The sequence below is a fragment of the Uranotaenia lowii genome, chromosome 3 (genome assembly GCF_029784155.1).
Source record: "Uranotaenia lowii strain MFRU-FL chromosome 3, ASM2978415v1, whole genome shotgun sequence".
NCBI lineage: Eukaryota > Metazoa > Arthropoda > Insecta > Diptera > Culicidae > Uranotaenia > Uranotaenia lowii.
Window position 1 is genome coordinate 182,635,119 of NC_073693.1, and position 27,171 is coordinate 182,662,289.

General features: G+C 37.0%; 1 protein-coding gene across 5 annotated transcripts in view; it reads right to left on the bottom strand.

The window, feature by feature from the left end:
* LOC129754152 (clathrin heavy chain) overlaps nt 1-27,171 on the bottom strand; it is a 101,362-nt gene that overhangs the window by 47,181 nt on the left and 27,010 nt on the right. For 2 of the 5 annotated variants that reach the window (XR_008738977.1, XM_055750035.1), the window contains exons 3-7: nt 20,277-20,531; nt 16,170-20,216; nt 15,941-16,107; nt 15,802-15,888; nt 11,170-11,428 (exon numbers count right to left, since the gene is read on the bottom strand). Coding sequence is in view for 4 of the 5 variants with exons in the window: in XM_055750035.1 (XP_055606010.1) it covers nt 11,210-11,428; nt 15,802-15,888; nt 15,941-16,107; nt 16,170-20,216; nt 20,277-20,531 (4,775 nt within the window). In the remaining variant the exon portion in view is untranslated. Of the gene's footprint in view, nt 1-6,470; nt 6,590-7,199; nt 8,034-11,169; nt 11,429-15,801; nt 15,889-15,940; nt 16,108-16,169; nt 20,217-20,276; nt 20,532-27,171 lie in introns of those variants that run through there. The other 3 variants (XM_055750038.1, XM_055750037.1, XM_055750039.1) reach the window with 3 other exon arrangements.

Consider the following 27,171-nt stretch of genomic DNA (forward strand, 5'->3'; position numbering starts at 1 on the left):
AGAAAAATAGAAAAGAACATTAAAATGACAATAAAAGGTCAAACAATCATTTCTGATCGGACCAGATTGACCATGTGATTGAGCTTTAGTTAAAAGCCGTGGGACCGACATCTAGGGGTTCCGTTTCACTTATGGTCGGAAGTGATCCGTTGATGCCTATAGCAACACTGAACTGTGATACTCTCACTATTCTATATTTAATGTTGCTATACGTCAAGGTATACCCATTTATATCAAAGTGATATAAATGAGCACTCAATCACGCCCACGGCACACCGTTCGATTGCCGTTGAAACCAAATGCCGACAAGCTGGACAGCTGCCGAAACCTAGCATTGAAAAGGTTTTTCATGCTGGAAAATCGCTTGCAACGAAATCCCGAACTGTGGTCCCAGTATGTTGAATTCATTCGTGAATATCAACTACTTGGTCACTGCCAAACAATCAACGAAGCCGACGACCCGCCCCAGCTTGGGAAATATTATCTTCCACATCACGCTTGACTTCGCCCCAGCAGCACCACCACAAAGTGCAGAGTGGTGTTCGATGGAAGCGCAAAATCATCCCCGTCTGGTCTTTCCCTCAACAACGTCCTCACCGTCGGCCCAGTGGTTCAAAACGACTTGTTTAGCATTATGCTAAGGTTCCGCAAACATCGTTACGTTTTTACTGCTGACATCGCCAAAATGTACCGACAAGTACGAGTGCATCCCGACGACACTGGTTATCAACGCATTTTCTGGAGAGAAAACCCGAAACACCCCCTGCAGGTTCTAGAGTTGACAACCGTCACCTATGGGACCGCATCAGCTCCGTTTCAAGCAACCAGGTGCTTGATACAACTCGCCGACGACGAGGGAGACAAGTTTCCCAAAGCTGCTAACATTCTGAGACATGATTGTTATGTTGACGACATCATGTCTGGTTCCGACAACATCGACGACGTCATTGAAATTCAACGACAGCTGAAGGCCATTCTGCTGAAGGGTGGTTTTCCTGTCCACAAATGGTGCTCCAACTCAACACAATTGCTCGAGCACATCCCGGTGAATGAGCAAGAAACCACCAAACGATACGACGAATTCGACATCAGCGAAGCGATTAAGGTCCTAGGCGTTCTGTGGGTGCCTAGTACTGATCAGCTTTTAATTGCCCGATGTACTTCCCCGACGGTTAACGAAAAGCAGCCCACCACGAAACGAATTGTGTGTTCCGAAATCGCCAAATTGTTCGATCCATTGGGATTGATATCGCCAACCATCGTCATCGCCAAACTCCTGGTTCAACAACTTTGGCGAAAGAAGTTGGATTGGGACGATCATCTCGACAACGACAGCCTCAAGCATTGGAACGACCTCCGAGAGTCACTTTCTCACCTCAACGAAATTTCAATCCCCCGCCAAGTGACATTCAACGACGCTGTGGCTTACGAGCTGCATGGTTTCGCCGACGCTTCTATGGTAGCATATGGTGCATGTGTCTACATACGAAGCATTTTTCCCGATGGTTCCTGTAAGGTTCGCTTGCTGAGTAGCAAATCAAAAGTCGCCCCCTTCCACAAATTGTCCATCCCAAGGAAAGAATTGTGTGCCGCAGTGCTCTTGGTCAAACTGGTGACAAAGATTGCTTCGATAATCAACATCACTTTCCGTCAAGTATTGCTTTGGTCCGACAGTCAAATCGTTTTGGCTTGGATCAAAAACATCCGGACCGACTTGAGATCTTTGTGCGCAATCGAATTGCTGAAATCAATCTTCACACCCAACAAGAACAGTGGCATTACGTTCCATCGCAATTCAATCCAGCCGATATTGTGTCGAGAGGCCAAATGCCGTTCCCGCTGAGCCAAAATACGACGTGGTGGGAAGGCCCACAATTCCTGACCGAAGCAACTTTCATCGAAGAGCGCCCAGAAGACATCCCCGATGATGAATTGCCGGAGTTAAAAGTCAACTTGGTGACTACTCTGGCAACCAATCAAAAACCGTTGGACGTTTTCACCGATGTGAGCTGTTTCCGAAGGCTGCAACGAATTATCGCCTGGGTGTTGAGGTATCTTAACAACCGCCGCAAGCCAAAGGAGGAACGTGTGTTGCATCCGCATTTGACTATCGAAGAGCTTCGAAATTCCATGTTGGTCATCGTTCGTGTCATTCAACGTTTGGAATTTGACGACGAAATCAAACGAGTCCAAAAAGGTGACCCGTGCAAACGATTAGCAGCTCTCAATCCCATCCTGTCCGACGGTCTTCTTCGAGTTGGTGGTCGACTGAGACATTCCAACTTGCCCGACGAATCAAAGCATCAGCTCATCCTACCAAACAACAATCCGGTCACAAAGCTACTGGTCCGAGCTTTGCATCTTGAGCTTCTCCATGTGGGTCCGAGTGGGCTCATTTCAGCGCTTCGACAACGATTTTGGTTACTCAACGCCCGTTCCACCGTTCGCAATGTAACACGGCAATGCATCAAGTGTTTCCGTGTGAATCCAACCAACGTCCAGCAACTGATGGGTGAATTGCCAAAGCAGCGTGTGGTGTTTTCCTCGCCATTCAACATCACCGGTGTCGATTATGCTGGTCCGATCCAAGTAAAGCAAGGTACCTATCGTCCAAAGGTGGTCAAAGCCTACGTCTCGGTGTTCGTGTGCATGGCCACAAAAGCAATCCATCTGGAATTGGTGTCAGATTTGACGACCGATGCATTCATCGCTGCCCTGGAGAGGTTCATCAGCCGCCGAGGAATGGTTGCCGAATTGCATTCCGATAATGCAACCAACTTCAAAGGTGCCAGCAACGAACTCCATCAATTGTACCAGCAGTTCCAAGATCAGCAGCAAGCCAACAAAATCGATAGGTTTTGCCAGTCGAAAGAAATCGGTTGGCATTTCATCCCGCCAAATGCTCCCGAGTTTGGTGGCCTTTGGGAGGCCGCTGTAAAGAGCACCAAATATCACTTGAAGCGAGTCATCGGTACCACTTTGTTGTCCTTCGAAGAAATGGCCACTCTGTTGTGTAAGATCGAAGCCATCCTCAACTCCAGGCCCTTGTATGCGGTTTCCAACGATCCTGCTGATCCGGAGGTAATTTCGCCAGCCCATTTTCTTATCGGTCGTCCATTGACAGCACCATCAGGCCCTACCTATTGTGATGAAAAAATAGGACGATTAAACAGATGGCAACATATTCAACTTATGCGTGAGCACTTTTGGAGAGCTTGGTCCAGGGACTATTTGTCATCTCTTCAGGTGCGAAAGAAAAACACATCCGTGCAAGATAACATCAAACCTGGCATGATCGTTATCCTCCATGACAACAACCGACCCCCCCTCGAATGGAAACTTGGCCGCATCACAGCAGTGTTCCCTGGTGATGATAATTTGGTTCGCGCCGTAGATGTCTTCAGCGCAGGTTCAACATATCGTCGTGCTATCACCAAGATATCGCTCCTACCAATAGAGGACAACAAGTCACCACCCCCGGCCGGAATATGTTCCGTTTCTGTCAATCTGCCAGCACGGAAGTAGTCGACAAAAAATGACCGTTGAAAAATACTGGCAACCCGAGTGAAAAATAACGGTCAGTTAAGAGAAAATTTGTAACGACCAACATCTAAATCTCGTGGTTCTCTTAGCAATAAAGTTAGAAGTTATTAAAGTTTGATTACAAGTTTATTTATTCCAAAGTGGAACCGTCCTCCCCGATAGAAGGAATACTAAATTCAATCCGACCCGCATCCGCCTGAAGAATTTTCCGACCCGATCATCCGACGTCCACGCTAATCCAACCTAATACAGTCCACCCGCAATTTGTTCACCGCCCGAACACATATCAAGTATAAATAATAGATGTCACATTATTCTCGATTTTATAAATAAACTAGCAGACCCGGTAAACTTCGTCTTACCATTTTAAACTTGGCGCCCATTGTCCATATTTTCTTCGCTGTTTAACTTTCAAAACGTATCAAATGTTGAGTATTAATAACTCGCTTTCGTGAACATGTCCTTGCTTTTTTTACCTACTTTCGGTTTACTCGAATTGTTCCGCTGAATTATATCGGAATCAAACCTTTGCATTTTAACTCGATTCTACGGGTCTTTACTTAAATTATCAAACAATTACCTTAAATAACTCTTTTATGCATCTTACATGAATACTTTTTTATTTACTTTTCTTTGATTCCGGTTTTTTGAATATTGCTGAATGATATCAGCTAAGCTTTCCGTTGTAAATTCGCTTTTTTCAGCACTCAACGTAACTGTCGAACTTGGCAAGCCTCGTGCTAAATCCACTGTTTGTAACTTGTTCCAAATATAACTATATGTTGATAATATCTATGTTTCATTTATTGAAAACCATTTAGTTGATTACTCTCCTTCGCTGGAATGGAATAAGAATTTTGCATATCGGGACAATTTTGGGAGTACTTGCTCAATTATCTGCCTAACGCAGCACTTTCAGCACCCTTTTAGCTTTGGATGGTATATTTTTCAGAACTGAAGAAATAAAAAAAAACATATGAGAAGATTTTTTACTAAATATTTTCAAGCAGCTGTTTGTTCACCATTTTCAACCTCCGAAGCAGTTTGAGTTGATATCAATATTTCCACCAAAATTATGTCCGAAAAAAAGGTTCACCATTTTTTTTTATTATTCCAGCAAAAAATTCAAATTAAATTCCTTTGAACTTCAACCCAAGGAAACAAAAGGTTTAGAAATATGTTTAGATTTTTTGTTATTCAACCGAATCACAGCATTTTTTTTCTTTTTGATCCTGAAGGACAATGTGTCCAATTAAGCCCATTGTTTTTGAAATTTCTAACTGAAGCATTGAGGTGTTCCGATTTCATAATTTCCTGAACAGTTTTGGTGATATTTTCAAGATTCAATAACATTTGATTGAAAAGCAGATTTCAAAAAATTAAATTGATTGAAAAGAAGTAATCTGTTAAGGCTACGATGATTTCAAATGTTCATTCTATTCTCTGGAAATTTTCATATAAACATACCTCGAAACCTTATTTAAAAATCAAGTTTCTTTTTTAATTGTAAATTGTAATAAAAAAAACACCGGGCAAGTGCAAACGGATATCGTCACAGTTCGACTTTCATATTCTTTCAAAAAGAAATATCTTAGTATACATTTGTCTCATTTATTGGTGCAAGTAAAAAAAATAGATTTTTCAGTTGCGTCAGTATAAAGACTTTAAAATGAACTCAATACTTGTTCCTGTTTACCTTTTTTAACAACGTTCACTGATAAATCTACAGTTGCTTGGTACTGCAATTTAACTGAGCACGCTTAAACTAAAAGACCTTGATTAACAACGACATTCAATAATTTTGAATACCCGCTTCAGATTCAGATGTTTCATGGCTAAAAGGAGCGTTGGTACTTGTGCCACCGTGTGAAATGACAGAAGTTAATATTATTTTCAACACTTTCTTTCAGGTCATTATAAAAAAATGATTCGGGAATATCAATCACAAAAAAAAAACTTTTTACCAAAAAAGCGAATCTAATGTCTTTTCATAGAAGCCAAAATAGCTAAAAGATGCAAAACAAAACACACACTTTCATGTTACGTACGTAATTGAATTGTGTGTAAACAAACAGGGAACCTGTAAACAGTTTTCGGGGAATAATTTAGAAAAAAAGGTGAGTTGGGCCCAACCATTTATGAATGAAGAAATAATTGATACATTTTAAGTAAATGTTGAACTTTTGCATTTTGTCTGGTGTACCTTCTTAACTTATTAATTCTAAATTCTTCCAAAAAATGCATATCTTCACTTTTTGTTATGATAAAGTGGTTCATTTTCATCGGATTTTGTTGTTGTTCTAAAAATTTAATGGCGATTCAGTTAAGTACATTTGTAAATGTTCAAAAAACTTTCTTTTCTCAAACGTCCGCAAAGAGTCATTTTATTATTTCATTTGCATGAGTACATACTAAATTCATATTTTTCAGACAAAAATGCCTTCTCTTATTAACACGAACACGAAAATGTTTTTTTTTTTTTATCTTTAAATGGTTTTGATTTGATCGGCAAAATTTCTATTTGGTTCACATCTAGGCGTCATCCATTACTATGTGCTGTACAAATTATGATCTAAGAATCAAGAAGAAAAAACACATCTAGGCTTCATGTGGTCACCACATGCATCGAAATTATGCTTGGTTGAGAAATGCGCGCCCAAATATTCCCACTAAACAGTATGCTATGCCATAGTTACTAACCTCCTACGACGTTTGCTTGCGACGCCTTGACCATAGAGACGAAAAACAAACCGCCCGCCCGGCGCCCAAAGTAAAGAAAATCTCGAAAAAATTGAAGGCCATGACTTTAATTTGATTCAATTTATTACAAATTTAATGATTACGGACAATTAAAGCGACTTTTTGTTGTTTTTATTCAATATAAACCGATTCGCATGCCCACAGAATATTCTAAAAATAATTTCACTTGTATCTTTTGGGTAATTTCGGAGGAGTAGTACTACAAACACCGTTACAAGAGAATTTTATATAATAGATAAGAAGCTTTTCATTAGGGCTCGACGAATTAGTTAATCCAGCCAGCGTTCTAAAATTTGAAAAAAATAAACGAAAAGAAAATTTTAATACTTTTTCGATTAGGTAAAATAAATGTTTATTGTTTGTTCTATAATTTTTGTATTATTTGAGATATTGAGAGATTTTTACTGCCCCTACTCGCATAACAGTCCCATATGAATTTTCGTCATTTTTCATCTAACCCGACAGTTCGTCATTTTGAACATAGGGCTTCAATATAAAACAATAAAAAAGAGATTTTGTTCTAGTAATTTCGAAAAAAAATATCAATTTGTGACTGTCCCATACGGAATATACCCGCATAACAGTCCCAATATGTGAAATACCACGAATTTGGTTACTTTTCAATGCTTCTTTCGGCGAAATAGTCTTTGATTTATTGCTTTGAATCATTTAAAAAAGATTTCACTCACTCGATGTCGAGTTATACACCCTAGTTTGAAAGTAGGGACGAATCCCTACTACCCGTTAGCTCAACGATTTTTGTATCTCAAGGTCGGCATCCGACCACGGGAGGACTAATCGAACAACTCTGTAAATTCAAGGTGGATTCAACAAAATAAGTTCTTCTAGGGAAATAGTATTTGGTTCATCTGAGCATAGAAATAATAAGAATTGGGTTTAATCATGCTACCTTTCTTTATTGTAACATATCACGTGCTACCGATCGGTTTCTCGTTGGGGCCCATTGATTAACAGCCATTGGGGAAGGTTGGGAGAGAGAGAGGAATTGATTCGACTTACGTTGATTCGGACGAATACCAAAATCCAGGTCCGCTGCTTCCGGTGTGGTACAATCGGGGCGCCGACGTCGATGTAGAGCGCCGTCGTTTATGTTGCGCCTGATGTTGGATGCGGATTGATAATCGCACTAGCGTCCAACGTATGGATGTTGCAGTGTCACGCGAGATATGTAGGATGTTGGCCGTCATAAATTGTAACATGCGGCAAATCCCTCGAAGTCACCTTGTATTGACTTAAGGTGGTACACTTCTTCACGGAGCAACTATTCCGACGCGATTCTTTATATAATTTCACTTTTACGGACTATTGGTGAAAGACCATTTGTATCGGGGTCTAAATTCTACGTTTTCACTATTTGATGTTGAGAAAACTTTTTACACGCGGTTTCGCGAATTCACCAGAGACATTATAGGTGTTGCGTCTCTTCTAGTCCCGAACAAAAGTGGCCCAGTCGCTTCCAAGAGGCTGCCCAGATCCCCCACAATCCTTCTCCTTTTCCAATCTCTCTCTCCTACTATCTCATCTCTCCCTGATCCCGTACATATCCGGTCCGCTTTCCTCGTCATCTCAAAGTAAGACCTGTCCAATGTCTCTCGATGTAGTCGGCATACTTTTATACGGTATAACAGTTTAGTGGGTCGTTTTGCCTCTTTTCCGTTGCGGTTTTTCCGTTACAAATCATGTTAGTATGTCTCGACTTCATGCAGAGCCTTCACAAAAATTGTTCGCAAATTGTCGTGGATTATTTAAAGGGTTGGAAATTTTAATGTGTTAGTGTTGTTTCTTATGATTATGTTAAACAAAAATTGACAAAATATTTGAATCAAAAAATTTTACATCTACAAACAATATTTAAAGAGAACCAAAAATGCAAACAAAATTTAATTCCGTCCCTATACAAGTTTATTTTATCTTTCCAGGTTAGACTAATCTAAGAACCATTTTTTATTGTGACCATCGTGAAACGTTTGGTAACAATTATCCCCCTGCCTGAGATAGAAAAATTTCCACAAGAAATTTTTCGTCCTTTTAATGTTAATCGTAGTTCTCACAGGTTATTAAGGGTAGCCGTTGGATCGGAGCAATCTCTACTACTGCGTCCTATTGATCACATCTTATGTTCCTTTGCTTCCTACTTTAGTTTAAATATTTTTTTTGTTTAATTTTTTTAAATAAAATAAACCGTGCGTCTATTCAGTCTGTAAAGCCCGGTTTACAGTTCTTGTGAACTCGAACTCGAACGTGAACGTGAACTCACCACAGTGAAAAAAATACTCCGCAGTGAAATGTCAAATCGGTCAAATCTTCAAAATTAGCAAGAGGTTTGTTCAATGACAGGTAGAAATTGGTTTCGATCGGTAAATGACAGATCATTCAACCAATGTTTTGATCGATATTTGTCGAAACAATGCTCAAATTTAAATTCAATTGTCTCAAAAAACATATTGTTCTTCTTCAAAACATATTCAGCTTTGAAAACGATCCAAAATAATCCAAAAGTTCTTTTCTTTTAATACAATGAATTTAAATTAAACTTTATGAATTTAAAGTACTCCCAAAAAGTATTTATCGATCAAGGAGTAATAACGAGCTTTAGCGATTCGTTTCTTTTGAAAAACTTATTGAAAGGACGTTATGAATATAACTTCTACAAAATAGCCATTTTTTGTTCTTGATTAAAAATTGACAAACAAAAATTTCAAAATTACTTTTAATTAGTGAAACAATTGAAAAGGTTTTTATTTAATTAAAATGCATAAGTACACTTTTGTTCGTTAATTTTTCTGCTTTTCAGTTCTCATTAAAACACATTATTTTTGAATGATTTCATAAATTTTGTAATTATTTCCATACCTTTTCTGAAGCACACATTTGAACAAAGCGGAATCTATTTTTGTTTATTTCAATGGACTCTGGCCATTCGATGATCCTCATTTACATTTATTCGTTGAGAAGCTCTTCCAACAGACAGGTACATTTATTCGTCGAGAAACTCTTCCAACAGGTGCAATAAAATGATGCCCAAGCGGGTTTTAAAGTTTAAAAAAATATCACATGCGTTTCATTTCAAACTCGTAGTATTTTAAGCCTTTAATTGCCTTCAAATGTGCTTGAAAATTCAAAAAAAAACTAATTTTTATGAAGCAAAAATTTTTCCGTCATCGGTGAAAAATGTTTTCAGAATGCACATTGCCATTCGGACGGGAAATGGAATAAAACAAATTTTAAAGGGTTTTGAACAAGCAAATCAGTTCAAAAATATTCTATCAACCATTCCGCATCTATTCCACCCAGTTTCGCAGCCATGAAATGCAGCATAGTCGAGTTTTTGAGAAATATAAGTACATACACTGAGGTTTTTTTTACGCGGTATTTTGTCCCGCGTAAAAAAAAAACCGCGTAAAAAAAACCGCGTTAATTCGAAAATCCGCGTAAAAAAAAACCGCGTTAATTCGAAAATCCGCGTAAAAAAAAACCGCGTTAATTCGAAAATCCGCGTAAAAAAAAACCTCGTTAATTCGAAAATCCACGTAAAAAAATTTTAATTCAAAATTCGCGCAATAAAGCACGTTACTAAAAAAACGCGTAAGAACCATGATTATTTAACAATTTGTGTACAATGATAGTTTATTTTTAAGATAAAAAACAAAATCAATTAGATTAATAGAATAGTAGAATATAGTGAGGCTTATTTGACAGTGTGGAATTCAGATCGTCTAATGTCTCATGTCTCAGGTCTCATGTTCCATGTCTTAGGTCTTAGGTCTCATGTCTCAGGTCTCATGTCTCAGGTCTCATATTCCATGTCTCAGGTCTCAGGTCTCATGTCTCATGTCTCATGTCTCAGGTCTCATGTCTCATGTTTCATGTCTCATGTCTCATGTCTCAGGTCTCATGTCTCATGTCTTAGGTCTCATGTCTCAGGTCTCATGTCTCATGTCTCATGTCCCATGTCTCAGGTCTCATGTCTCATGTCTCATGTCTCAGGTCTCATGTCTCATGTTTCATGTCTCATGTCTCATGTCTCAGGTCTCATGTCTCATGTGTTAGGTCTCATGTCTCAGGTCTCATGTCTCAGGTCTCATGTGTTAGGTCTTATGTCTCATGTCTCAGGTCTCATGTCTCAGGTCTCAAGTCTCAAGTCTCAAGTCTCAGGTCTCAGGTTTCATGTCTCATGTCTCGTGTCTCAGATCTCGAGTCTCATATTTTAGGTCTCAAATCTCAGGTCTCATGTCTCAGGTCTCAAGTCTCAAGTCTCAGGTCTCAGGTCACAGATCTCATGTATCATATTCTTAGTCTCAGAGCTAAGATTTCCCAACTACAAAAAGATTCTAAGTGTTTTCCTTTGAAAAAGTCTTAGAATATTTTCTCTGAAAAACCGCGTTAATTCGAAAATCCGCGTAAAAAAAACCGCGTGAATTCGAAAATCCGCGTAAAAAAAAACCGCGTTAATTCGAAAATCCGCGTAAAAAAAGCCGCGTAAAAAAAAACCGTGTAAAAAAAAACCGCGTAAAAAAAAACCTCAGTGTATTTCCATTTTCACGTTCGAAAGAACTGTAAATGCACCTTAAAGCGTAAATTTTTACACTTAATAAATTTAGTCAATCAAAAAGGCTTATGTTGTGTTTTACATGAATATCGATTAATTTAAAATTAAAATACGAAAAGTGAGAAAAAAACCGTTCGATTTTGGCAACATTTGGTTTAATTTAATTTTACCTTTATAGGAGGGGGGGGGTGTTAGGTGAAGTCCATATACTTTTGGCAATACAAAATTTACAGTCGTGTTGCCGAAATCGAACGGGGTTTGCCCTAGAATAATTTATTTTAAGGAAATATACATACATTATACATTTGCGAATACGTTGAATGCGCATGAATCTGTTTATAAGCCGCTGTATCCTGGAAATTGTTGTTGGGTTGTAACATAGGCTCCAGTGAATTGAGGATTGTATTGAGTTAAACCAATACCAGGTCCAGCAGTCAGCATCAATTGTGGTTCAGGTAGAATTATAGATTTATGTTCAGAACTTTCACCATCTTTAAGTCGTTCGGCATCAGCAAGTTCTAGTTTATCAACTTTGAAAGTATATTCGCGGATTACCTAAAAAAAAAAAGTATACATTTATATATATATATATATATATATATATATATATATATATATATATATATATATATATATATATATATATATATATATATATATATATATATATATATATATATATATATATATATATATATATATATATATATATATATATATATATATATATATATATATATATATATATATATATATATATATATATATATATATATATATATATATATATATATATATATATATAAATATATATATATATATATATATATATATATATATATATATATATATATATATATATATATATGTATATATATATATATATATATATGTATATATATATATATATATATATATATATATATATATATATATATATATATATATATATATATATATATATATATATATATATATATATATATATACAGACCCCGTTCGATTTTGGCAACACGCTCATACATTTTGTGTTGCCAAAATCGAATGTTGCCAAAATCGAACGGTTTTTTTCCTCCACTTTTTTATCAGTTATTTTTACAAAATAACTTATATTATTATCAAAAACGTTATTTTTAGTCAATTTCCGACCGTTTCTAGTAATTTTTGATTTTTTTTTCATCATGTTTTTGATGCATTTTGCACTTTTCTTGTTTTGTTTATAATGTTTGTTTTCATTTGTCATATTTGCTGTTTTTGTCGTTCTTCATCATTTTTTAGTTGTTTTCAGTCATTTTCAGTCTTTTGTTTAAATTTGTTTTTTAACTTTTTGAATTTTTCAACTTTTTTTATTTTTTTAGTACTTAATAAATTTTTTAAAAAACTTTTGTTTTTATTGTTGCATTTTATCACCATTTCAGAACACAAAAACGTATTAGTGGTATTTGTCTGATTTAAATTGGTCCTGTTATAACGAAAACTAAATTGTAATGTTGTTTCCAAAAACCGTTCGATTTTGGCACATGTGCCAAAATCGGATGTTGCCAAAATCGAATGTTGAAAGTTGCATCAGTTGTTCGTAATAATTAAATTTGTAGTTTTTCGAATGAAATTAACGTCACGACATCCATTTTCTCGAGATTTTCTTTCCTTTGGGCGGTTTGTTTTTCGTCTCCATGGACGAGGCGTCGCGCGCCAACGCGGTTCATTTTTCGTTTTTAACGTGTGGTATTTTATCCAAAAAAAAAAAATAAAAAAATATAAAATATAAGGTACACCGGGGCAAGTGCAAACGGTTTTCACCATAGGTCAACTTTAACATGTCTTAGAAAAATATGTATATGTTCAAAAATTATTAATTATTGTTCGTTGCATCACTAAAATAGTTCTCAACAAATTCCCGTTGAAAGTGAAAAATAAAAAAAAATGTTCGTAAAAATAACGGTAGGGGAGATGGGGGCATAATGGCCACCTTAAGAAAAACGCTTATTTAACCATAGAGAACAGCTGTAATATGTGAATAACATCATTGTTTCGTGTTCAGACACTCAAATAGTCTATTGCCTAATTGGATGAAACTTGAAAAAGTAGATAAAAACGTTTAAAAATGCATTTTGTAAATTTTTGTGCCAAAAGCTGAAAACCAGTCACTGTAGAGGCATAATGAGAAACCCCCCGAGGCAGTATGAGCGCCATTAATGAAGGCATAATGAGCGTTTTCTGCCGGGGATTCTAGCAGCAAATTCGACTCGATGAAGTCAACTGAGTAATAGAGCTACAGCTTGACTTGTATCGTCTGACGATTTGGCCTATTGGTAAGATGTCGGAGAGGTAATCAGTAGGCTCGAGTTCGATTCCTGGTCGAGGTGATTTTTTTTTCATTTATCATTCATGATCATGATTGCACTAAACGGTGAGGCGTAGATTTATCAAACAAAGCAATAACAAAATAATCTAGGTCTGTTTGTAGAATTCAAAGAATTAATACATGCTCATACAGTCGTCTATGGCCGGACGATATAGATTTTTCGAAAACACAATATCCTAATAATGTTTTAACACCATGAAAATAAAGTAAATAGTAGCCTGATATGGTGTTAGAAATATGGTATTCCAATCTGAAAAGGTAAACCAATGATAGGCATCTAAAGCTTTTGCCTAGTAGTACGGAGAGGATCGCCTAAACTTTGCATTTGTATTGCACTTCGGCTTGTAAAATTTTAACTGCACATGAACGACATCGTTGATTGGTTATCTTTCGACTACAGTCTGCCGTTGGACGCATAATTGTCACATGTGACATTTCGACGTTTTTCACTTTTTGATGCCAATCGTCATAATTTGATACGTATTTTTGAAATTCTTTGTCGAAACATAAAGTTTATTTTAGAAATTTCAAGAAAAATTCAAAGTCAATTTGTCACCCTGGGCAAATGGACGCATAACTGTCACACAGATACGATTGGACGCATATTTGTCACACTCAAGAAATGAACGTGTTATAACTTCGGAACGTCTAAATAGAATTTCACCAAACTTGGCATACGAGTCCTTGATAGTCGGGAAGGGATCGCGGAGATATGAAGAGGGGGAGGGTCACTGTTATCGCGACATCCCAGCATGTGCAAGAAAAACTCTGCAAACTGCTTCGGGTTCGTTGCTGGCGCTTGGAATAGTGCATGTAAACATACCCGCTTCATTGCATTAGTCAAATTATTACTCTTCCGGCGCCATGTAACCACTGATCATAGTGTAACTGTAATCCACAATTATCCAGGATGGCCATATGTGGTTGTCGGTGGTTTTAGCAGACCATTTTTTTTTGTTTTGCTTTGAGTTTTAAGCCCGGTTTACAGTTCTTGTGAACTCGAACTCGAACGTGAACGTGAACTCACCACAGTGAAAAAATATTTCGCAGTGAAATGTCAAATCGGTCAAATCTTCAAAATTAGTAAGAGATTTGTTCAACTGCGGGTAGAAATTGGTTTCAATCGAAAAATGACAGATCATTCAACCCATGTTTTGATCGATACTTGGCGAACCAATGCTCGAATTTAAATTCAAATTTCTCAAAAAAAAAACATATTGTTCTTCTTCAAAACATATTCAGCTTTGAAAACGATTGATTTAATCAAATTATCCCAAAGTTCTTATCTTTTAATACAATGAATTTAAATTAAATTTTATGAATTTAAAGTACTCCCAAAAAGTATTTATCGATCAAAGAGTAACGAGCTTTAGCGATTCGTTTCTTTTGAAAAACTTATTGAAAGGACGTTATGAATAGAACTTCTACTAGATAACCATTTCTTGTTCTTGATTAAAAATTGACAAACAAAAATTTCAAAATTACTTTTAATTAGTGAAACAATTGAAAAGGTTTTTATTTAATTAAAATGCATCAGTACTCTTTTGTTTGTTATTTTTTCTGCTTTTCAGTTCTCCTTAAAACACATTATTTTTGAATGATTTCATAAATTTTTATAATTATTTCCATGCCTTTTCTGAAACACACATTTGAACAAAGCGGAATCTATTTTTTTTTATTTCAATGGAATCTGGCCATTCGATGATCTTCATTTACATTTATTCGTTGAGAAGCTCTTCCAACAGGTACATTTATTCGTCGAGAAACTCTTCCAACAGGTGCAATTAAATGATGCCCAAGCGGGTTTTCAAGTTTTAAAAAAAATATCGTATGCGTTTCATTTCAAACTCGTAGTATTTTAAGCCTCTAATTGCCTTCAAATGTGCTTACAAATTAAAAAACTAATTTTTTATGAAGCAAAAATTTTTCCGTCATCGGTGAAATTTTTTTCAGAATGCACATTGCCATTCGGACGTGAAAATGAACGCGGAATTTATATGCACCACTCGCCGAATAGCAATGACCATGATCCATACCATAACCGAACAGTGATTTTCAATTTAACAATAAAATTCATCCTAATTTCAAGATCATTATCAACCTTCTAAAATTTTGAAATCACCATGTTTCCTAAGGTAACCTTGAAATGTATAGTCAATTCATGATGTTTCACAGTTGCCGAATACATCAGAAACATGGTATGACAGTAATTATCTTATGATATTTATTGTTACAGTGAATTTCATGGTTAAAAGCCAATCCAAACCAAAACGAATATTGGTAAGCTTTCGCTATTTTTACCTATTTTCTATTTATCGTGTAGTTGCTTTTCGCTAAAATAAATTTTCCTCAAGGTACGTGCTGTACGGACAATTTTTTGATACAGTGTAGCTTCTGCCGCACAACGGCCCCTTCCAATATTCCTCCAACATCCTGTAACCCTTTTCAATCCCCTAGTTTTGAATACGAATTAAAATTAAAGAACCCCGCACCTAAAAGCTTGTTTTCAAAAGAAACCGGTCTAATAAAGATTGATTAATTATTATTAATAATATAATACTACCTGTATCAAATATGGCATTGCGAAATCTGTTATGTTATGACGCCAGGCTAGTTCCAGGATTATATCTGGTCGTAACAAATCGTAGCACTAAAAAAAAAAGGGTTTACAACATCACAAATACACTTAACAAATATCTTACTTGAAATAAGCAAGCTGAAAAGCAATCATAAGCTTCTCGTTCCAAAAACCATTCGATAAGCTCTTCTGCTAATTCGCATTGATGTGATTCTGCTGCATATTCCATTGCATCTTTGAAAAGTCGGTCTTTTTTGCATAATTCAACACTTTGTTTCCAACGATTGTTTCCTGTAATTCATTTAACATGTATAAGTTGCGTTAAATTTTTGTTTAGTGTATGTATGTTGTACCTTTGTATAAATAGGCAGCGATCCTTCTGAACTCAGTAAGTTCATGTTTTTCAAGTTTTTGAGCTAACGCAATATTATCGAAATTATCAAAGGCATCTATTGATGTTCTTAGTCCTTGGTAATCTTCCTCATTAATCAGTAGTCCATTTAATGCTTCGTTTATCGCTTTGTTATTCAAGCTTTGCACAGACCGCAGATAAGTTTTGACTAATTGAAGATGACCTTGTTTAGTGAAAAAACTAACAGCTCGGGTATGATCCATTCGAGGGGCAAGCACCAATAGCATATCATTTAGCAAAAGAGGCTTGTATTCTAGATAAAACTGTATAGCTTTGTAATACAATTCAATGTTAGCTACTTTGGTAATGATGTCCTTAAAATGACCTTCACGCCATGCTTCTGTTGGATGGGCTATCATCGCCAAAACTGCATTGTCATATTCTTCATACTTATCGAAAAGAAATACGAGTTCAGACCACAAATGCGCTTGTTCTGCAGCTCGCAGCACTTTTGGAATGTTGACACGTGACCAGAAGAGCTCTAAATGCTCTCTCATTTTGATAGGTTTATACTTTGAATATAATATAGCTAACTCTGTAAACATTCCCATATGCGCACGTTCTAATCCAAGTGCAGCCTCTAGTAGACCGATTAATTCCTCGAAGTGGCCTCGTTCTTGATAATAAGTGATCAAATCTTCTAATTCATCAGCGTGCACCACTATATGAAGGCCACACATTTGAGCAAGCCTAAATTCTCCTGCATCTACACAAGCGAAACAAACTTCTTTCCACGTTCGAGTTGAATTAGCCTTGCGGGCGCCATCTACTGCTCCCTGGAATTCTTGTAGATGTACAAGTGTGATGGCAAGACGTGCAAAATTACTGACGTTATTATAAAGAAGTTTAGCTGCTTCAAACATTTTATCATTAAAACAACGGTCTCCAATTTTTTGAATATCAGCATGATTCGGTCCAGAAACAAATTCTTCTAAGTCTGCTAAACGACCAGTACGAGCGTATGCATAAATAAGTTCACTTTCTATATAGCTTTCGCGAGTTTTCTTACGAGCCATTTGCAGATAACGAACCAAATCCTCCCAAGAATTATTTTTACTAGCTGTTTCAACTACATCCATATACGAGCTAGGGTCATCTGCTTTAATGTAACTGTCAATAGCCTCTTTAACAAATCCTTGCTGGAGTTGAGCACGAGCTAATTGCGACCATACCGCAGATTCGTTGCATCTTTCAGCAAATTCATTCGCTCGTTCAAGATTTTGAACTTGTTCTATTAATACTTGTATGGCTGAAGTATTAACATCAAATTTTTTGAATATAGCAAAAGCTTCTTCGTAAAGTTCGTTATTGATAGCGATGTTGGCTATATCGGGTGCGTCATAATTATCCAACCGATTAATATAATCCATAACTCTACTGCGGTCAGCTTTTATAGCAGTAAGGATCAAAAGGTTCTGTAAATTCCGATGATCTGAGAAAATTGAAGAATCCAATACGATTTTTTCCAGTAATTCTATCAATTCATTCGGCAAATCAGCAGTCATAAAAGCTTTTACTGTTACTGAGATATCATCCGGATCTTGAGTTTCAGAGAGTGCTGTTTGCACCACTTGATCAATAAGTTGTCGTTTATAAGGATTTGCTTCAGATAATACATCTGTCCATAATTCAGGATCACGGCGGCGGACGAGATATCGAGCTTCCGATTTGAATAATGAATTTTCATTACAGACTGATATCAATTCTTTGTCACAGTGGCCTCGTTCATAAGCTACGCATGCAAGATGAGGATCGCGTTTCTCGCAGTAGCGCCCTACAACTCTACTGTCGTAAAACTGGTTTTCTTTGAGAAAACGTTCTGGATTATTGTTTGAATCTATATATATTTTTGCAAGAGCATTATGAGTAGCTGGTTCGACACATCCTTCATGAACACGAGATTCAAGCCAAGGCAATAGAAGCTTGAGGCGATTTCGTTTCTCAACTTCTTCGACTAGTTCATCGGTAGAAAATTGTCCTTTGACAACTAAAATCAAATTTTTGATTATATCTTCCGAACAGTCCACGTCCAATAGACCACCGATTACAACTGGCAATCTTGACGGATTAACCTTTTGAACATAAATTTCAATGTATTTTTGTAAACTATTCCTGTATAAATAGAGAACCAAATCATGTACAAAATCGAATCTATCGCACACAATGATCAAAGGAAGCTGATCGGTGAGTTTGGCTTCCTTCAAAAAATTTTTAACTCTCTCAGCATTGTAGCAGTTAGATTCACGGCATATACGCTCTACTTCTTTGATTTGATTGGTTTTGCAAGCAGCCTGAATGTATTTGAAATGAACTTCGGAGTCTTGGCTGAAATTAACAATTGATCCTAGGAAGTAGAACAATCCTTCATAGCTTTTGAAGCTTTCAAACAAATCGATGAGAGCCTTCGTTGTAAGTTGCTCATGATACTTAGTAGCAATTTGTACGCAAATTTGCATGTTTTGACGAATATTTGCTGTTAGCATGGCCTTCAAACATTCCAATGAGTCTTCAACAGAGAGTGTTCCGAAAAATCCTACTAACCAATCTCCATTCAATAGATGTGTATGAACAACTGCCCTTTTTATGTCATATAAATCAGTATAGTGCTCCAAAGCGCGTTGAAGAAGGCCTGCCTTTTCGCATAACTGGGCAATATGTGCTCTGTCATAGTGTGTGAACATTGCATTTCCGAGAATAGCATCAGCAACCTGTGGAGCTGACATGAGGTTCATTTCCAGTAATCGCGTCTGAAGAGAGCCTTCACTAGAACGGTTGTTCTTAAGGGCATCTAACAGGAAAGCAGTACATTGTTGAACCATATTTTGTTCCATGAATATGTCGATTATTTGATTAATGTCACCTAATGGCTCGTCGTCGGCTACCAACATACTAGCAAATCCAGCTCCTTGTTCAGGATTTGTACGCATAACAGAACGCAATAGGAAAATGTAATCCGGCGAATAATTCACTTTTTTCGCATATAGAACAATTTTTTGGAACTGACCAGTTTCCGCAAAACATTGAATTACTTTATTGGGGACGTTTGATCTTAAATAAATCGACAATGCTAGTGTTGGATCGGTGGGCTTTACAAGATCGCCGAGCTCTTCACTACACTCCAATTTTTCTTCTTTGAGCCATTTTTCGCACAACTGTTTCCGCCCTTGAGCCAATACTGGACGACAAAGTTCTAAAGATTCATATTTGTTCAGCTTGCCTTGATCAAGGAGAATGCCAAAATACTGTAAAAGTGGAGGCGAATTATTCCCTGGTTGGGCAGGTACTTGTTGAAATTTCTGAATAGTCTGTGGTGTTCTAAGAATTCCTTTCGGAGCGATCGCTGCTACTTTTGCTGCCTCAGCAAATTGACCATTTTGAAACATTGTGTTGAATTTTCGAACAAATAACTCTTCAGCACCTGCTAAATTATTTCGAACAGCCATACGTAATGCAAGATCCGGATTTTGCAAAACGTTATTGATATATGGTATTATTTGTTCCTCGTCTACCGTAACAGACAAAACTTGACCTTTACGGTTGACACCGATGATCCCACCACTATTCTCATGTTGTGCAGTAACGAAAATTGTGTCAGCAGATATGCGATTCATGTAGATACATGTTCCTGATTCAATATCATACATGTGTATGTATCCATACTTTGTTATTAAATAAATTACGTCATATTTAGGAGAAACTTGCATAGCCACTGGAAAATCGCTCTGTGCTTCTGGCGGAAAGAATACATCAACAGCTTTCTTTGAAAATGCAGCGTTGCCTGTTGGAGGAGCCCCAACTTCAATGATATGAAGTTTAGCAGTGGCTGCAGAACGAACCGCAAAACAGAATAACGTTGATGGCTCTTTGTTTTCTTCCATTTTGAAAGAAGCGAATGAAGCAGCATGTCCTTCTATAGCTTGCGATACTTTCCTCTCTACTGAATAAAGTTGCATTGCTCCGATTACTCGATTTTGCTGAGCCGATATACCTGAAAAAAAGTTTTTGCAATTATAAGTGTTGAATTATCCAAACATGTTAAAAATTTTACCAACTAAAAGCAACCAAGTCTGTTTGGGATCGGTTCTATAATTTATGATCTGGCACCCGTTCAATGAAGAGTGTCGTTCAAACATTTTGACGGGTGTAGAATCTCCTTCCATAGACCAATGAAACACTGAAGTTTCTGTTACTAATGACAATGTGTTCAGATTAATCCACTTCCAAAAGACAACCTCTTCTGTCATGGTATGCGCCTTCATTTTAGATTTCATCTCAATATTGAAAATTTGAAGGGTTTTCTGAGCTGTAATAAAAAAAAAGGTTTAACGAATAAGGGAGGTGTGCAACAGCAAAGGCTTAGGTATTTTTTAGAATTCAAAATCAAAAGATCCATATATAAAAATCTTAAAACTAAAATTCCAAATTGAACCTGATTTTAGCAATAAGATACCAAAATTTTTAATGATAGTTGAATTTGGAAGCAGTTATTACAAACGTTAATAATAAGCATTTGGATGGGTATTGACCAACGTAAAAATAAGAGTCAAAATGCTTCTTCTATTTATATTTTAACCATCATGCTTTTGGAACCCAAGTATCATAACAGAATCATTCTATGAAAAGGCCCTGGCAATAGAGTTGATTGATTGATTGATTGATTGATTTATTTATAGAGGCTTTAAATAATTAGTTCATTCGCCTCTTTTGAAAGGATAATAACAAAATATAAGATTGATACAAGATGGTACATTAAATAAGCTTAAATAATTCTGTTGCTCGCAAAAACTCTAACAAATTGTTCTCGATCTCCTCTTCGTTTCCTAGGATGTTACGCACTCCGACGGGCAGATTATTCGCTGTACGTTGAGACTCATAAACTGGACATTCCGCTAGTATATGTTCGATAGTTAGATAGGAACCGCAAGTTTCACATTCCGATCGTTGGTTTGGTCCTGTATAATGACTGTGGGTTAGTCTTGTATGACCCACACGCATTCTTGGAAGTACACGCTGCTCATTTCTTTCGCCACGATCTTGCCATCTCGAAGTTGACCCTTTGATTTTCCTTAGGAATAAATTTCTCTCTTGGTTCCAAGATGATTCCCAGAAATGCTTCGCTACATTTTCTATCCATCGTTTTAAATCGTCCCCGGGGATATCTCTTCTCCAGAAATCATGTTCGTGGCCAGTTCCAGCTAATTTGTCGGCTTTTTCATTACCCGTAATTCCACTATGCCCTGGGACCCAACAGAATGTTATTTTTGAAAGGTCTTTTGAGTCGAGTGCGATCACCCAAGGATGTGTCGATCTACCGGATTCCAATGCTTTCAGTGCGCTAGCCGAATCAGTAAATATGACAAATTCCTTTAAAGCATCATTCGGAATTGACTCCACAGCGATATACAAAGCGGCAACTTCAGCTGAGAATACAGAACAAAAGTTTTCAAGTTTGACAGATATTGCACACTTAGATTGCATATATTCCGCTCGGGACCTCGATTCTCCGAATCACAGGGGAACTGCTCAATTTTAACGAAACTCGTACGTGAACCCACCCGAATTTCCTGATACTTCATTTCTCCTGAAATTAATTTCGACATTCCTACGAGTGCATAGGAACTCAAACAAACTCCGTGAATTCAGGACAGTATGCTCCTGAATCCCTGTAGACACATCTCTTGTCAATTTTATTTTCTCTTGCTCTCCTGTAATAAAAAAACAAAAGGATTTCTTTCTCTTTCTACCATTGCTAAAACGTGCTTAAACTAAAAAGTTCAGTTCGCCCACGAAAGAGTTCAGTTCGTCGTTTTTTTTTCAGTTGCTTTTCGTAGCAGTTTAAACAAATTTTAAATAGTTTATTTTTTTTTTGTTCAAACTGCGAGTGACGACAAACCCAACGGGAGTGTCGTAAAGCGCTGCCGGTTCCGTCGGCCGTGCTGAGTGCATCATCCAGATGAGAATCGGTAAGTTCCATTTTGGTAATCTGGTGGCTCATAAATACTAATGATTAACGAAATTGTGTCCCGCAGATAATTTCTTTGGCTTAAGCGATCGATCTATCGACTTCTTTACCAGGCGCCCCGCGGGGTTTTTGCAGATTGTCTAAGCAGCACCGCTAAAGATACACGTTCAGCAGCTTGTTCAGCCGATTTGTCAACATCTTCGAGGCCCTTCGATCCGATTGAACAATTCCTTTTTCAAAATGGGTCGGAAAAAGCGTTTTTCTAGACAATTGCGTCGATTTTGTAAGTATACAATTGTGTTGTGTGATAAAACAAAAGTGTGACAATAAATTAATTTATGTGTGAATGAATAAAACATTGTTTTTATTTATAAACGAGAAAAATCTTAAATTGGGATGGGGAACCTGGGGAAAAATCAGAATTCCCTGTAAATCGCGGAAGGAAAGGGTACCGAGCTTACAAAAAACCACAGGAGGAAACCGTTTCGAACCTACAGGACAATTTGACAGTTATTTTCCTGAGCGATTTTGCTGTCCTGAAATCGTCCTGTAATTTCAGCTGTTGAAAATACAGGACGAAATCGTCCCGACCACAGGAGAAAAGATTAAGTGTGTGCGTTACTGGTAGAATAAACTCCAGCGCCGACCCCATTCGTAGATTTAGATCCATCGGTGTAAATTTTCTCGTGGTCCTTATATTTGCGATTTACTAGTTCATTGAAAATCATTTGAACTTTGTGCTGATTATCGCCAGCACACACTTTTTCTTTCACACTCCAATCGATTTTAGGTGTGGGATGATTCCAACGTCGATGTCGTATGTTTGGTATCTCGGCAATATTTGGTAAGCTGTTTCATAAGTATTTAGTTTGTGTATTCTTGTAGGTGTGCTTCATCACCACTTGTTTTCTCTAAAAATCCGATAGTACGATTGGTTAAAGTTATTGCTGCTTTCAGAACAAACGGTATGCATCCTGCTTCGATCATGCAAGAGTTGGTAGGGGAGCTTGGCATATGTCCTGATGCCTTCTTGACGATAGAATTGTAGGTAGGCGCAAGTGTAGAGATAAGGAGGTCAAATCCACGACAAGTAATTTCGATACCATAAAAAAGCTTCGACGTTATTATGCTGTTTCCAACGCGAATTATTGTATGCCGGTTATTGTTTTTGTGCCTACTGCCTATGGGTACAGTGAGCGCGAAGCGAACTGCGAAGCGAAATATTCATTCACCGGATGAATTTCGCAAGTTCGTTTTTGAAGGCCGGCCACAGTGTACGCGAATTGCGAAGCGGTCAACAATGAAAAAAACCTTCGGTGTTTTGCAAAAATTAATCACTCGTGAAAAAATCTTTGCAAGAAAAAAAATCTACCAAAATTATGACAAAAATACAATAAAATAATGAAAAAAAAATTACAATATAATAACATGAAAAATTACGAAACGCTGACAAAACTTTGATAGAAATATGGCAAAGATGACAAAAATATTACAACAATATGATAAAAATATACCAATTCTATGATAAATTTGATAGTTAAGAAAGGATTTGACAAAACGTTCTTCCAACTTACAAAAACGGTATTCGGAACCGTGCGTGGATAAATCACGCACACATACACAAATGTGTTTGGAGTTTTAGGATTCGAATAAATAAAAACTTTTGGAATATGGAGAGCCGTAAAGAACGAACTAGCTCCGTAAACAGTTGGAACAAGAGAGAATTTTATTCAAATTTAAAACATTGGTTACTATGATTATTTTGCTACTGTTAAACGCCTGCTGCGTTCAACAAAAACACCATTTCTTTTCACTTTTTACATATTACTTTAATTCACATTTTCGTTCAGCTTTAACTCCTGCTCAGATAGGTACCGCATGCGTATTTTGTTAGGAAGATACCAATGGTAATATTTAGACATCCTACGAGCATGATTAATTGAGCCAGAATCTTCACTGACCGCACACGGCTCACTGTAGAGGGAGGTTCCTACGGCTGGGGAACTCGGATTTCAGGTCCTTATATTAGTTCTGTCAGGTAATTTTATTGTCAAATTTTGATTATAATTTTGTCATAATTTTTTTTTTCTCATTTGTCAAAGTTTTGTCATTTCTGTGAATTTTTTCTCATATTTTTGTCTAATTTTGTAATATTTGTCATGTTTTTGGCTTAATTATTTTACCACATTTGGCGTGTTTTATTCAAAGTTTTGTAAATTGTTACTATTTTTTTTGTCATAGTTTTAAATTTTAGTAATAATTATTCATATTTTTCCACAGTTTTGTTATATTTTTGTCAATATTACTTTAGTTTTATAACACTTGTCATATTTTTGTTTATTCATTTCAGTGCTTTTTTGCAGTTTTCTTAAATTTTTCGTTGAATTTTTGTCAGTAGTTTTTCATCTACTTTTTTATCCCTTTCAATCATTTCTTATATTGTGGATATACCATTCGATTTTCAGTTATTTATTGCATTTTGAATTAAGCGGAAACCGCCATATTTTATTTCAAAATGGCGTCGGACAGCCAAATTCGACTTCTTACTTATTGAGTACTTTCATCCAATACCCATATTGTGGGAGTTTCATGTGCTTTTCAGTCACTTCCAACATTTTAAAGTTGAGTGGAAGCGGCCATATTGGATTTCAAGATGGCGTCGGATAACAAATTCCAACTTCTATCCGTTCAGTCCCTTCACCCTATACACATATTGTGGGGCTTCCATGCCACCGGTCGTTTATTGCCAGTTAGAATTTGTTTCAATTGAAAAATACTGAAACCGCGTTTTTTTTTTCGAAAATCCGCGCTAAAAAACCGTGCCTTTTTCATTACCAACACAGCAACGGCAATGATAATTAAATAAATAAACTTTTGAAAAAGTTTTTTTTGATAAATCATTTTACGATAAAAAATATCCGAGAGAATATTTTCAGTGTATGTCCGGATGAACAGAATGAATTCGTGCGATGCATCCGGGTCTTCGCATGAAAATTCGCTTGCACTGTAGCCGGTCGATGTTTTTTTCATCGTGTTTCAAAGAGAAGCGGTTTGCCGCGCGAATTGGAAATTCGCTTCGCACTTCGCTTCGCGCTCACTGTGAATTCGACCTATTACTGACAACAGTCTTATTCGGCTTTGGCACTCTTCTTTTACGATTTCAAAATGCCTTTTAAAGCTTAGATTTCTGCCGAACGTCACACCCAGAATTTTAACAGCTCTTTTAAATGGTATTACATTTAGTTTTAACTTCACTGTACGGTTATGTGCTTTGTGATTTGAATAACAGCAATGGAAAATACAACTTTTATCGGCCGATATTACAAAACCAATCTCATCTGCCCATTTTGATACAGAGCGGATAGCGTTCTGAAGTTTGCTGCGAGTTCTGGCGTACGATTGACCAGCTGTGATAAGCAGTATATCGTCAGCGTAAGCAAAAGCGTACATATCCTTGGGTAATTTGTTGAAAATGTTATTCATAGCTATTAAGAACACGGTTACTGAAAGGACTGATCCTTGGGGAACTCCAGTCTCTTCGCAAAATGATTGCGAAAGTGAGTCGCCAATTGCCACTTGAAAGGTACGATTGAGAAGAAAATTTTCTATGAATACACATAAACGCCCATTTAGTCCCCTGGCAATAGAGTTGTTTTTGACATTTCTTACGCACACTTGCTGAGCATGTACAGATAAGACGGGACAATTAACCTCAAAACCTCTCGGTTCAAAAAAACGGACAACCGGTCGACAAACATGGTCGTTTTTGAGGTTGATTGCCCCAAAACTAAAAAGTGTTGGTGAAAAAAACCACACTCAGAAATATACTATTATGTATGCCATAAGATTCTCTTATGATGTGGTGCCATAAGGGGCCGTTCAGATACCATGTGGACAGAAAAATGAGATTTTTGACACCCCCTCCCCCTCCGTGGACAAGCGTGAACATTTGGCAAACCCCTACCCCCCTCCCCGGATGTCCACGTGGACAAATTTGCAATTGTTTTTGTTTTCAAAAACTCATTTGACAGTTAGAAAACACTCCTATTTGCCTATTTTTTATTGGAATGGCTGAATTAAAAAAAAAGGACTAGCAAAGTTACTGTAGTGTTCGAAAACTTTGAACCTTCCATGTATCACATGGCTATCGAATAATAGACTATGTTATCCGAGAATACAGAGTCAGTTAAGTTCTGATCGTAGACCCATTGTAGACGTGTTTCTTCTGCTAAGTTCCGAAACTCCCCGACACAATAGTGGCGACGAGGATGGGATTAAGTGCGTGCTGTAGAGCTGAAAAATTGCTTGTTGGAAGTGAACATCGTTTTTTTTAATCATCCTGAAGAAAGATAGTTTTTCAAACAAAAAAATGAAATCTGAGCAAGGATTTCGGACTGTGCAAAATTTGTAGTAGTAAGAAGATCAGTAAAAGTGTGAAGTGCGAACAAAAGAAGTTTAATTCCTATTGTCGGGTCATACAGACTGTCGACAAAGGATACAAAGGCAATTATTGCTTTGTTTCGCATCACGTTGGATCACGCCGTCATTTTGTTAGCTACTACAAATTTTTGGTGAGTTGGGAGTTTAGTGAGACGATATCGTACATAGCAAGTTGTGATTGTTGCATCACTGTTGTACCACCGAGGTTCGTTTGGTAACTCAGAGAACACTTAACAGTATCAGGTATCAGGGTGAGTGATTATCTCAGTTGGTTGATTGACCTGCTGTTAATCGATCACGTTGTTGATCGTGTGCATTGAGTGTGAGAGATAAAGTTTGATATCACCACTACCGTTAGTAGATTTTACGAAGTTGTTCTCGGAGAGAAGTTTGACGTACACCTAGTGTTGAAGAAGACTGCAGTAGGTCTATCTTGGTGTTAGAGAGATGGCTACCTTCATAGGATCAGTCGAACCATACATTCCCGGCACGTCTTTTAGCGATTATGCCGAGCGTTTACAGTATGTGTTCAATTACAACA